This window comes from Dipodomys ordii, unplaced genomic scaffold (assembly GCF_000151885.1).
Source record: "Dipodomys ordii isolate 6190 unplaced genomic scaffold, Dord_2.0 Scaffold30, whole genome shotgun sequence".
Taxonomy (NCBI): Eukaryota; Metazoa; Chordata; class Mammalia; order Rodentia; family Heteromyidae; genus Dipodomys; species Dipodomys ordii.
In genome coordinates this window covers 9,048,374-9,062,038 of record NW_012267246.1, presented here as the reverse complement: position 1 = coordinate 9,062,038, position 13,665 = coordinate 9,048,374, and the positions used below count along the sequence as shown (strand labels likewise).

Sequence of the window (13,665 nt, the reverse complement as noted above, 5' to 3'; positions counted from 1 at the left end):
TCAAATAAGAGTTTCAGTGTTTCTTTTTTTGGCAAAAATATCAACATCGTTTCTCCTAGGCCTTCTGACTGTTCCAAACTGCACTACCACAAAATGGGAAACAGTTAGACAATTAAGCCATCAGAATCTACTTCCTACCTTCACAGGCCTTTTTGTCTTCCAACAGCTGGTACCCTGGGTGGCAGGCACACCTGGCCATGCCATTCTTACTCTGACATATGTGAGCGCATCCATTACCACCTGTGCAGGGGTCCATCTCTGAAAGCAATTAAGCAGTGATAGCTTACATTTCAGTCTGTTCAGAAAGATGTACAGCATGGAAGAGTCCACAAAGAAAGGTCAAGAAAGCACAGAGGTGGTTGCATTTGCTCCTTAAAAAGGAGGAAAATTCTAGAGAGCCTTGTCTTGTTTTCCCATGGAAGTTGTTCAACAATTTTTCCCTAACTTCATGATCTAGACCTCAAATCTGGACAGATCTAAATTTAGATCAAGGACAAGAAGAATTAATTTAATGTCAGGACAATCTATCTCCTGCACCCTGCTACCCAAAATGAAATGAAGAATTACAAAAACCCTTCAGATACCTCCATACTTTTAAATTTCTTTTCCTCCCTGTCTTTCCTGCTTCTTTAAGCAATAGGGTCATCTGTAGATAAAGTCTGTGTCTCTTTTCCTGGTCCCTGTGGACAGGCAGTCAGGGTGTCAAGAGAAGGCAGCCTGCCGAGGAAACGGAAATCCCTAGTTTCAGCTGGAGTGGAAAGCCTTTGGGTAAGCTGGCCTCATCCTTCATTTGCTTCTGCTTTAATCAATTGATCATTTTCTTTTCTTTCTAGAAATTCACAGAAATGAGAAGTCACAGATCCGATTAGGATCCTCCACAGAGAGCTTACTTGCTAGTGTTTGAGTTAAGTGGCTCTTGTCAGCTTTTATGACTCTACTTTTGTCTACCTTATAGGCTGCTAGAGTGTGATAGCAAAATTCCCATGCTCGTCCTGCCTATATGCATCTTATAAGGCAGAATATGAAGCAACAAAGCATGGTATAAACCCACCTTTCTCCCATAGTCATGCAACTGTAACCCAATCAATACTGAGCATAAATACTTTTAGGTGTTCCTTGAGAAACTTTCTACAATTTGAATCTGTTACACCTGATGGTTTCCATTTAGGGAGATGATTAATTATTGATACAATTTCTCTAGTGAATACAAAAGTTATTCACCTTGCATATCTCTGCTTGTATGTTTTGGAAGATTATGTCTTTCAATGAATTAATTCATTACTAACATTTCCCTAATTTTAACTGATAAGTCAACAGAAGAGACGTGGTATGTAGCTCAGAAGTAGTGTTTGGCATTCATAAGATCCTGGGTTTCCAGAAGTACAAAATAAAAACAAAAGCAAAAGGTAACAGAATATACAGCCCTTCACGCATGACTTAATGGTAATGTAAATGACTTGACATTTATAGCCACTTCAATCAACAACTGAAGAATACACATTCTTATTTATGAATCAAAATAAAGGCTCAATAAACATACAATGATTACAGATATAGAGTTTTTCCTTTGATCAAAGTAGATTAAGTTAGAATATAAAAAGTGAAATGACACATGACAATTCCCCAAGTATTCAGAAATTTAACTACAAAATTCTAGTTATCCATGACTGAAATAATGAATCCCAGGGGAAATACAAATCCATTTTTAAGTAAACAAAATCACTATTGCAATGTGTGGGAGAAAAATAAAGCAGTGGCTAGAGAAATGGGTAGTTTTAGGTATTTGTGTCATAATAGAAATATAACATTTAGAAACTGCCAAAAGTTGAAAAAATTAATCCCAAAGAGAAAAAGGAACAACTTTAGATTGAAACCAATAAAATAAAAATGTGCCAAAACAATTCATAGAGTCATTTTTTAAATGTCAATAAAATGTCAACCATTTAAGTGGATCAAATTTAAAGCAAAAATAGGAGTGAATGAGAAATATTACAAATAATCACACGAAAATATATTTGACCACTTGCATGAAACACAAATACCTTCCACCTCATAATGGATTACAGTTTATTAATTGAAGAAGTCATGGAATGCCTTAAAAAGATCTATCCCAACTTCTATAATTGAATAAATTAAGCCAAGTGCTGGTGGCTCATGCCTGTAATCCTAGTTACTCAGGAGGCTGAGATCTTAGGACCATGATTTGGACACAGCCAGGGCAGAAAAGCCTGTGAGACTCCTATCTCCAATTAATCACCAAAAGGCTGGAAGTGGAGCTGGTTCAAATAATAGGGCATTAGCCTTGAGCAAAAAAGGTCAAGGACAGTGCCCAAGGCTTGAATCTAGGCCCCAGGATTGGCACACATGTGTGAATACACACAAATGAATAAATGTATTTTGTTTTTCTAAAGAAAATTAAAGGCACAATATCATCACAGGTAAATTGTTTCAAACATTTAAAAGTCTATTCCGATCCCTCACAAACTCTTGCAGAAAAGAGTTGAGAGGTGATATTTTCATCTGCTTAATGAAGTCAGCTAATACCAAACCAGAAAAACATTAGAAAAGCAAAATTGTAGACTAATTATTCCAATGAACATAGATGGAGAGACAGCATCACATCTACATTGACAATTGTAAGGTTAGAGAAGGAGACAGAGCATCTGGACCCCTTGCACATTGGGTGGGAAGATAAATCATTGAACTCCAGAAGATAGTATGACAGTGCTTTAGGGATGCTACATATGTGCTTACCATCTGACCCAACAATTTTATACTTATTTATTGTATGACAAATAGCATTTAGTAATACAAATGGAGTGAGCTACTACCAGATACAAGAACATAGATAAGTCTAAGAAACATTCTGCTGGGCAAAGGAAGCCAAGCATAAATGATTACACAGAGAGTTCTTCTCTTTATTGACACTATGACAAACACAAACCAGATCAACGTTGACACAGAGTGATCACTGGTGGCTTTGGTTGAGACTAGATAAGTTGTCAGAAAAAAGCCATTAGGAAGGCTTTGGATGTGATGAAAATACTGTTTTTGTTGCAATATAGTGACACAATGTATATTTTGAAGTATGCAAAATTAAAAATGTTACCTTTTTATTAAATGTAACTTATTACCACAAAGTTAAGTTGAATTAAAAAGGATTCACAACACTAAGAATATGGTGTATTTTTGCAGAGAAATTGATGGAATTCTTCATTCTTTCTACATGTCTCAATAAATATCTGAGTCCCCTTCAGAGCTGTGCCATGTCATATTCTTTCTTCTATTGTGAGCCAGTCAAGGTTAAGAAATGAATGCTAGCAGAAAATTGAAGCTAGATCCTTATATATCACCCTGCACCAGAATCATTTCCAAGTGGATCGAAGACCTCAATGTAAGGCCAGATACCATGAAAATATTACAGGAAAGGGTAGGGGAAACACTAGGGTTTCTAGACACTGGTCGAAACTTCCTAAGATCCAGAATCACAACAAATCAAAGAAAGATAGGATAAATGGGAACAAATAGAATGAGACAATATCTTTACTAGGGCCTCAGACAAGGGCCTCATATCTAAAAAAATTTAACCTCCCCCCACAAAATAGACCCTCAAACAAACAACAATTATTAAATGAGCTAACAACTTAAAGAGAGACTTCTCAGAAGAAGTAAAAATGGCTAATAGACACAAAAACAAACATTCAACATCTCTGGCCATACAAGAAATATAAATCAAAACAACATTGAGATTCCACCTTACCCCAGTTAGAATAGCCATTACCAAGAAATCTAATAGTAACAGATCCTAGCAGGGATGTAGCCAAAACAGGACACTACTACCCTGTTGGTGGGAATGTAAACTTGTTCAACCTCGCTGGAAAGCAATATGGAGGCTCCTCAAAAGACTGAACATAGAACTTCCCTATGACCCAGCAATTCCACTTCTGGGCATTTATCCAATAGAAAACAAACAAGGCCACACTAAAGCCACCAGTGCAACCATGTTCATTGCATTATTATTTACCATAGCCAAGATATGAAATCAATCCAGATGCCCCTCACTTTATGAATGGGCCAAGAAAAAGTAGTATATGTATACAATGGAATTCTATGTTTCCATCTGAAAGAATGACTCTGCCCCATTCCTAAGGAAATAAAAAGACTTGGAAAAAAATTATACTAAGTGAAGTAAGTCAGACCCAAAGAAAAAGGTTGTATGTCTTCCCTCATTTGTTGTAACTATTAAATCTACAAGTAAACACAATGGATGGTAAAAGACAAAAAGTTATACTTGAACATGATAAATTATACAGGATTCTCAACATCCACAAAGTGAGGCCAAAGTATATTCTCAGGAAAGAATCACAGAAGCTCAATATCTCTGTGCATATGGATCATAGAAATGATGTTTATTGAAATGAATTCCATGAAATGGAAACAAGAGGATTTTTGCTATTTTGCTTTCTTTTTTCACCTTTGTTGCTGTTTTTTAAATTTTCTGTACCTTTTATCTTATATATAAGTTTCTAGTTTTGGTGAGGGTAAGAGGGAGCACCGGAATGATGGGACAAAGAGTGAACAAATGCAGCAGTGATACTCACTAGACACTGTTGAAAATAAACTACACAGTTTATGGGGAAGGAGATTTGGGAGGAAAACACTGGGAGAAAATAAGGGAAAAGGTGACACTGTTCAAAAAGAAATGTACTCATTACCTGACTTATGTAACTGCAATCCCTCTGTACATCACCTTTACAATAACAATAAAAAAAGTTAAAAAGAAAAAAAGGAAGGCTTCTGTTTTAAAGAACTATGTGAACAACTGGCATACTTCTCTCTCTTTTTCTCTCTTTAAAGTAATGTTTACAATTATATTTTGTTTTTGCTGTCTGAGTAGTCATTGTTCTGATTCCCTGATTAACTGAGACGAGGCTGGTTTTGTTTTCTTAGCTTCCTCCTTGTTACGGTCTCCTCCATGGATCCTTTCTAATTGTTCTCGTGATTACTGTTCTTATTGAATGGAGTTTCCTCTTCTCAAATCAAGTCTCTTGACCCAATTTGGGGAAATAGTAGTTAATGTTATGCGATAAAAGTTTCCAACATCAAATAATCTTCCAATTGACAAAACAAAACAAAAATAGTTCTGTGCAATCAATTATAGTCATCTGAAAATAACAAAGAAATGAGGTATCCCATCCATATTTGACAGTGGCGTTTTTAGTCATAAGCCCATTTAATAGACTAAAGTCTCCTAGGAGAAATATGGTGAATGGTGGCTGACACCACACACTTAGTTCTTATGCTGTCTTTAGCTCTCAGAGATCAGTAACAGGACATATTGTAGATCTTTGAATAGATTAAGTCCTCAATATACTCATCACATCTGTACCAAATCTGTATCAAAAGAGCTTGACAAAATGGTTTTATAGGAGGACATGACCACCAGAAACTGGCTTCGCATGTTTGTCTATTTGGTTACTAGAAATCCAGCATTATTTTGGATTGCACCTGATGTAGTAGATTTTAGAAACAAAGCTTCGTTGATTCGATAGGTTTTGAATAGGAAGATAGTAGTTTCTATAGGGAAATCCCCTTGTCTCTGGACTCTTCTTCAAGAATCCTTTCCCTCTTCATTAGCTATTATTAAAACATATGTGTGCTTTATTAGGAAAATGTTCTATTTCTAAACAGCAGCCCAGAAGCCATTTGGTTTGTCATCTTTCACTGACTTTGCATTCTTAAATCCCTTAGCATCTTGCAGCTTATGCACAGTTAATGCATTTTAAATTCAAGAGAAATTGCTCTGTTATGTTTTTTTTTGTTTTGCACTTCCTGCATAACTTGGAGAATATAAATAAGAGGGTAATTTGGATAGATGAGTTGGTAAGGATTCTCCTAAATACATTAGTTTAACAGTAGTTTAAAATAATGCATTGTAATTTATCTTGAACGGCTCATACCCTGGCAAGAAATCATTTTAAAGACTAGATTATTAGTCACAATTTGGGGAGATTCTTAAGACCTATTTTATTTCACATATTCCCAGTACAACTTAAGGCGTAATTTCAGTTTTTATCCAATACAAGATAGGAGATACAAGAATGAAAAGAACAGAAATGACAAGACAGCAAAATAGGCTTGTCTTGTTCTAGTAGCCTCACAGAAACATATTGAGAAACTATCCATCCATCCATGAAAATAATTTCCCAAGGGCTAAGAAATTCTGGCGAGAGAAGATAGCAGGGGGGCAGAAACAAGAACAGGTGCTCTGAAGGGCTTAGGAAGACCAGTGGCACACTACCAATGGGATTGTAGCCAGACAGCACAATGGGTCGAAAGGTACCCTCTGCACAGGTGAAGGGTGGTGAGTTGAGCACAAAACTGTTATGGACAATAGAACCAGGTTTCCCCTGGTATACCCAGGCACCAAACCTAAGTTAGTCCCAAGCTAGCACCCACACAGAAGGCTTCCAAGCCCACCACACTGCTAGACTGGACCCAGGGCTACAGGCCCTAGTCTGGCTCCCCTGGCTTGAGCCTTCATGTTGCCCCAAGGCTAAATCATCTCTTGTAGCCAGATCCCAGGCCTGGCTAGTATCTATAGGGCAGAGCTCTAGGCCTATCCTCACAGTTTCTGGCTTCAGTAGACTCGGACCAGTTCCCACCCAGACAGCTCTTGCCCCAGGTGCATCTTCCTATAGTCTCAGTTGTCAGGACTACTATTTGCATCTCAGTCTGATTCCGTAGGCTCTTGACTCACACACCAACTCCCTTAACCAGGTTGGTCTTTGCAGATTTATGATCCTGTCCAGTCCCGAGGACCCAGACTCCAGCATTACTTCCGGAGACCCACTGGACAGGTAGACCCCAGTGGACTCAGACCTGCTGTTGAGCTGAACTTTTGCCGAGCCAGTCTGTCTGAAAACTCTGGCTGCAAGCCCATCCACAAGTCTTGCAAGATGGTTGTCCCAGGATCCCAGGAAAAGAGCCAAAGACAGTAAGATTTGGGATAGGTATCTCCTGCCTTAAATGCACAGACACCACCAATAGACAGCCAGAGGATCTCCAGCAATGAGAGAAATACGACAGCGCCAACACACACTACAAAGGACCCTATTTCCTAAATTCCACTTAAGACAAATAAATGGAATTAGAGAAATAGTATAAGGACATAATGAAAGTTTGAGACCAAAAACAGGAAAAATAGAGAGAGAACTAGAAAGAAACTCTGCAGTCAAAGAACACAATGAGTGAACTGAAAAACTCCACAGAGATTTTCAGCAGCAGACTCAATGAAACAGGAAAAATAAGCAACAAACTCAAGGGATAATGAAGTGTAAACTGTAACATCAAAAAACATAAAAAGTGAGGGAAAGAAAAGATAAAAAATATTGAAGTTTTTGTATGTCATCCAAATCAAATTGTTGTCAACTTAAAATAACTACAAAATGTTTAATGTAATCCTCATGATAACCCCAGAGGGGGGAAAATCCTGTCATAGATACACAAATGAAAAAGACAAAGGAATCAAAGTATACCACCAGAGAGAAGAATCGAATTCAGTGCAGTCCCATAATTCAATGCATTCCCTGTAAAACTTCAGTTGAATTTCTTCATGGAAATAGGGATGTTGCTAAAATTCAAGGATAATCACATATGACCTTGAATAGCTCAAATAATATTAAGCATAGAGAACAAGGTTGGAGACATCACTCTGAATGACTGCACTTAAACCAAAGACGTACAGACTCCCTGGAAGAGATTGTGTGATCCTGAAATCCCAGCATGCTCATTGCTTTGTCAGGATTCATGTTGGTCAGCTCTGTGCACATCCACTTGAATGCCAGTGTATTTGTGCAGGTGCACCGTTCATTTCATCGATATCTAAAGACCTTCAGAGCTCCTTCACACTCAGTGATTTTGCTCCTACAGTTTTAACATATTTTAAAATATGTTTTCACATATTTTGACATACATGGTATGTGTAGTCACCTCCTACTGAAACGTGTTTCAGCCCCAAGAAATCTGTTTCTAAGGGGAGGGAAAAAAATCATCTGGTTCTATGGCAAATAAAAAGACCCAATGAGAAACTCAAAGAGCCTCATTAATTGTTGTTCTTTTCAATGCGATGTCTATCTGTGCAGTAATCCTCCATCCAGACCTTGCAGGTATCTGGGATCTTGACAGTTCTCCGAGGCTTTGATAGATTTTTTCCTTGGGACTGATGCTTTGTACTCATTTCAAACTCAGGTTTTCTGTTAACTCTGAAACTTTCCCTGAGCACTTTTAGATTGGGTATCTTAGCTATTGCTGCCTGAGGTTCTGGAACTATACAATAAACATCTTTACAGCTGTTCTACTACACTGCCTCCTTATGCACTGACTTCCCTGCTAGACCAGAGGGTAAAAACACCTTTGTTTTGTGTGTGAAAAGACTCTTCAGGCTTCATTTCCAGAGTGTAGTACATAATAAAATCTTGCAAATGCCCCTTGATGTGGGGTGCTAATGGCTTATGCTCAGTAGACTGAGATCTGAGCATTGAGGTTCAAAGTCAGCCCTCGCAAACAAATCTGAGAGACTCATCCCCATTTAATTGGAAAAATGATGGAAGTAGAGGTGTGGCTCAAATGGTAGAACTCTAGTCTTGAAAGGATAAAGCTAAATAAGGAGGGAAGGCCCTGAGTTCAAGTCCCAGTACTGGCACAAACACAACATGTCTATTGCATGAAGGAATTGAAAAACCAAAAAGATAGGGAAACAGAGTAGAGAGAAAGCAAGGAGATTTCTCCTCTCTGATGAAATGCTAAATGACTATTCCAAGCCTTCAGAAAAAAAAATCTTCAAAGTAAAAATGAGATAAAACAATCATTTGGTATATGATCTTTAAAAACGGACAGGAAACCAATCCCTCGAAACCTTTGGATATTTTTTTCTTTCAAGTTTTGCTCATTACTAATATTATTCATTTCATATATACTCACTTTATCTGTTCAAGTCCCTCAGAGAGTCAAATCCTATTTCTAGTACAGCCTTTCATGTAGTCCTGGATAAAATGCACGAAATCTATTTAGTTCATAGAAGTACAGTTGCCTTTGGAACTACGACAAGCTTAATGAACTTTATGTTCATGTTAAAGGTTAATTCAAAGCAGATAGACTTTGGGCTGCTTCAAGGCTTTCAAGGGTTTCACACATGAAATACTTGCCAAAAAGCTAACTGCAACTCATAATTGACAGCATCTCAGTTTACAGCACAGGGAGATTATATTGATCACAGTGTAATATGAGACTTTGTGTTGACTGCATGTTGAAACCAGCCTCATCTTCCTATGCAGGTGTAGTGGAGTTTAGCTAGGACTTTGGTAATTAAGCAGTTCCTGGGTTGCAAATCGTGGGCCCTCTTGTTTAGCATTCATGTCCGGTTCACATCCCCCAGAGTTAGCTCTCCATCCCCAGTCATGTTTCCCAACTCCAGTCCGGCTCGGCTGGAGAAACAATTTCTTACACAATTGCAGCCAGTCCAAACGAGAGGTTTGATAGTCAAATGTCACTGTCTCTAAGGTCCTAGGAGGTTATCTACTTTGTTAAGTATTAATGGAATAACGGAACAAATGGACCAGAACTAGATATTTTCTTTTAAAGTAGAAAAATATTGTATTCCTCTGAATTTTTATAAAAATTATCATCTAGAATATTCATGTTGACATTTAATATACTACACTTTCCAAAAGATAGAGAGAAAAGATCAAAGAGACATGAATTTTAGCCTGACTCTGACAAGGTCACAAGCTGGGCATACCAGACAACAATGGCTTGAATATTTTTTTAAATCCTAAAACGTATTATCTTTATTTTTTTTTTTTGGCCAGTCCTGGGGTTTGAACTCAGGGCCTACACACTGTCCCTGCTCAAAGCTGCTTAGCATTTAGGCACTTGAGACATAGCACTTCCAGCTTTTTCTGCTTATGTGGTGCTGAGGAATAAAATACAAGTCTTCATGCATGCTCCACAAGCACTCTATCACTAAGCCACACTCCCAGCCCTATTATCTTTAAAAAAAAAAAAAAGAAGCAGACTAACACCTATTTCATGTGATTCTATAAAAATAAAGTGAAATAAGTTATGGAAAATAGTGTCTAGACTTTTATAGGCACTGGATAAGTATTAGACATTATTAGTGCATGAATAAAAGGGCTGTCACTATTGGCTCATGGCTACAATCTTAGCTACCCTAGAGGCTGAGTTCTGAGGACCACAGTTCAAAGCCACTTTGAGTAGCCAAATCTGAGTGACACTTGTCTCCAATTAACCAGCAAAGAGCTAGAATTGGATGTGTGGCTCACATGGTAGAGCACTGGCCACTAGCAAAAAAATCATGAGTAAGATAAAGAGGTTCCAATTTCAAGCCCCAGTACAGCACACATATAAAACAAAGTCAGAAGAAAAAAAATCTTACATTTAAGATATTTGAGTGAAATAACTTTGATGATCTTAAGCTCAGAGCATATTACAGTTTGTGTGCAGGTAAACATAATGAAACTGGAATAAAATAATACCCTTGTAAAGTGCACCAAAAAATGAACACAAATGCCAAAGTCAACAAAGATTCATGAAATTCCTATGATTTTTAAAGTATTTGCGGAGAAAGAAAAACAAGACATTCCCAATGCCCCTAAGAAGCTTATAGTTCATGGGGATATGAACAAGTATGTACATTTGATAGAGATGAAAACAGGAGAAGATCAAATATTTGGAACAAGAGAAATAAGTCAAAAACACCTATCAGGAAGAAACAGTGTCTCAACATGTAAGAGATTTCATGCAGTCAAGGGCAAAGTGTGTCGAATGGCTCTTTTTTTTTATTATTTTACTATACATTAATGTATATGGGCAACATGAACGACAAATGAAACAATTTCCAAATGATACAAGAAAGATGTTTTAAAGGTTGCCTGTTTTCAAATGTTACTTTTTTCCCCAATTTTTTATTGTGATTAAGTGGTTACATAATTTCCCAAATTTCACAGTATTGTGGGATAGTGATGTTCAGTTAAAGTCACAAACACATTCTAACTTTCCTGGAGCAAATTGTCTATCACAGTCTATAACATGTATGAGTTCTATGAGCTTTGCGATACAGTTATTTCGTCCACATTGGGGATATGTACATTTCTTTTGTTTTGCATAGCATCAGCTGTTCCCTCTTTCCCACTTGTTCCCTCCCTCCCATAGCTGCCATTGAGTTGCTTAGTTCATTTTGGTCAATGTCCAGTGCAGCTGATGGGTCCCGCTGTTGTATGTTTTTCCCTGATTCTCTCTAGTTCTATGTCATCATCCTGGTTCCCCTCTGGTGTACATATATATACCATACATGTGATCAGCAGCATGGTATTATTTAGTAGTGATTCGACCAGATGAGTGGAAGTACTTTGTTTCTTAAATCCTGTTAATTTTGTCGTATCACCTAACATTTTGGATTTAACTCCCCTTATCAGGGAGACCATGTACTGTTTGTCTCTTTGCTCTTGGCTTATCTTGCTCAACATGATTTCTTCTAGCTCCATCCATTTCCCTGCAAATGCCATTATTTTGTCATTTCTAATGGCTAGATAATATTCCATTGTGTATAGATACCACAGTTTTTTTGATCCATTCACCTGTGGTAGGACATCTGGATTGTTTCTATATCCTGGCTATTGTGAACAGTGCTGGAATAAACATGGGGGTGTATACTGGTTCCTATTGCTCAGGATAGGTGCCTAGAAGTGGTATGACTGGGTCGTAAGGGAGGTCAATCTTTAGCTTTCTAAGGACCTTCCAGACTGCTTTCCAAAGTGGTTGTATAAGTGTGCCTTCCCACCAGCAGTGTAATAGGGTTCCTCTTTCTCCGCATTCCCTCCAGCATTTGTCGTTGGCTGACTTGAGGATGTGGACCATTCTGACTGGGGTAAGGTGGTATCTCAGGATTGTCTTTATTTGAATTTTCTTCACAACCAGGGATAGTGAACATTTCCTCATGTGTTTCTTTGACATTTTTATCTCTTCATCTGAGAAGTCTCTCATTGGTTCCCTTGCCCATTTAGTAATTGGTTTGTTAGGTTTGGGAGGGATTAGTTTCTTGAGTTCCCTGTATATACTGGATATTAACTCCTTGTCTGATATATTGCTGGTAAATATTTTTTCCCAGTTAGTTGGTTGTCTTTCTAGCTTGGTTGCTATAGCTTTAGCTGTGCAGAAGCTTTTTATTTTAAGGTAGTACCATTTGTTGAGTCTCTCTCCAATTTGTTGTGACCCTGGGATTCTTTTCAGGAAGTTCTTTGTGTGCCTATAAGTTCAAGTGTCTCTCCTACTCTGTCCTGCAGTAGTTTCAGAGATTCAGGATTAATGTTAAGGTCTTTAATCCATTTTGAGTTGATGTTGGTGCATGGTGATAGACTGGGGTCCACTTTGAGTCTTGTGCATGTGGCCGCCCAGTTTCCCCAGCACCAGTGGTTGAAGAGGCTGTGTTTCTTCCATTGTATGTCTTTGGCTCCTTTGTCGAATATCAGCTGACTGTAGGCATGTGGATTTATTGCTGGATCTTCTATTCTATTCCATTGGTCTTGGGGTCTGTTTTTCTGCCAGTACCATGTTGTCTTTGTTATTATGGCTCTGTAGTAGAGTTTGAAGTTTGTGCCGAATGACTCTTAAGAAGAGTCACTGAAAAGGACTGGCAATTTGCTGGGTGACAGTGGTTCATGCTTATAATCCTAACGACTGAGGAGGCTGAGATCTGAGGATTCAGTTTGAAGTCAGCCCAAGCAGAAAAGTTGATGGGATTCCTGTCTTCAATTAACTATCAAAAAAGCCCAAAGTAGGGCTGGGAAGGTGGCTCAGTGGTAGAGTGCTTGCCTTGCATGCATGAGGCCCTGGGTTCGATTACTCAGCACCACATAAGCAGAAAACAAAAGCCCGAAGTGGTGCTGTGGCTCAAGTGGTAGAGCGCTAGCTTTGAGATGAAGAGCTGAGGGACAGCACCCAGGCCCAGAGTTCGGGCCCACGACCGGACCCCAAAAAAGCCCAAAGTAGAGCAGTGACTCAAGTGATAGAATGCTAGCCTTGAACATAAAAGCTTAGGGACAGAACCCAGGTCCTGAGTTCAAGCCCCAAGACAGGAATACACACAGAGAGACATAGACAAAGACACACACACACACACACACACACACACACATCCAAAAAGGAGTGGTATTTTATGGGTGCTTGACTGGGAATCACAGCTCCAGATTCTGCCTACTGTTGACTACCCCATCATTCAAATATGTTTTAATTATCAGATGGCAGTAGGGCACATGGAGATGAATCTGGAACAGATAACTGGGCTGTGTTTAACATTCTTTAATCGAACTATATATTCCTTGATGAGTTCAACGCACAGTTACAAGGGTATTCCCTGTGTTCATTCATATAAGCATCAATACAACTCTGTGAGGGACATACAGCTTTAATTTCCACTTTGCACATAGGGAGAACAAGGTAGAAATTATATTCAAGGTGCCACAGCTCACACAGGATAGAGTTGGCATTTGTGGAAAGAGGATTTGGAACTCAGGTAGTCTGGCCTTGGAGTCTACCTGTGCTCTCACTTGAGGTAGGAGATAAAGGTCCTGTCATGGCAGCTATAGA

At 38.5% G+C, this 13,665-nt stretch overlaps 1 protein-coding gene across 1 annotated transcript in view; it reads right to left on the bottom strand.

The window, feature by feature from the left end:
* The window catches only part of LOC105985557 (EGF-like and EMI domain-containing protein 1), a 468,949-nt gene that overhangs the window by 11,880 nt on the left and 443,404 nt on the right, over positions 1-13,665 (bottom strand). The window contains 1 exon segment of the mRNA XM_013016148.1: positions 139-258. Within this exon segment, the coding sequence (XP_012871602.1) occupies positions 139-258 (120 nt within the window).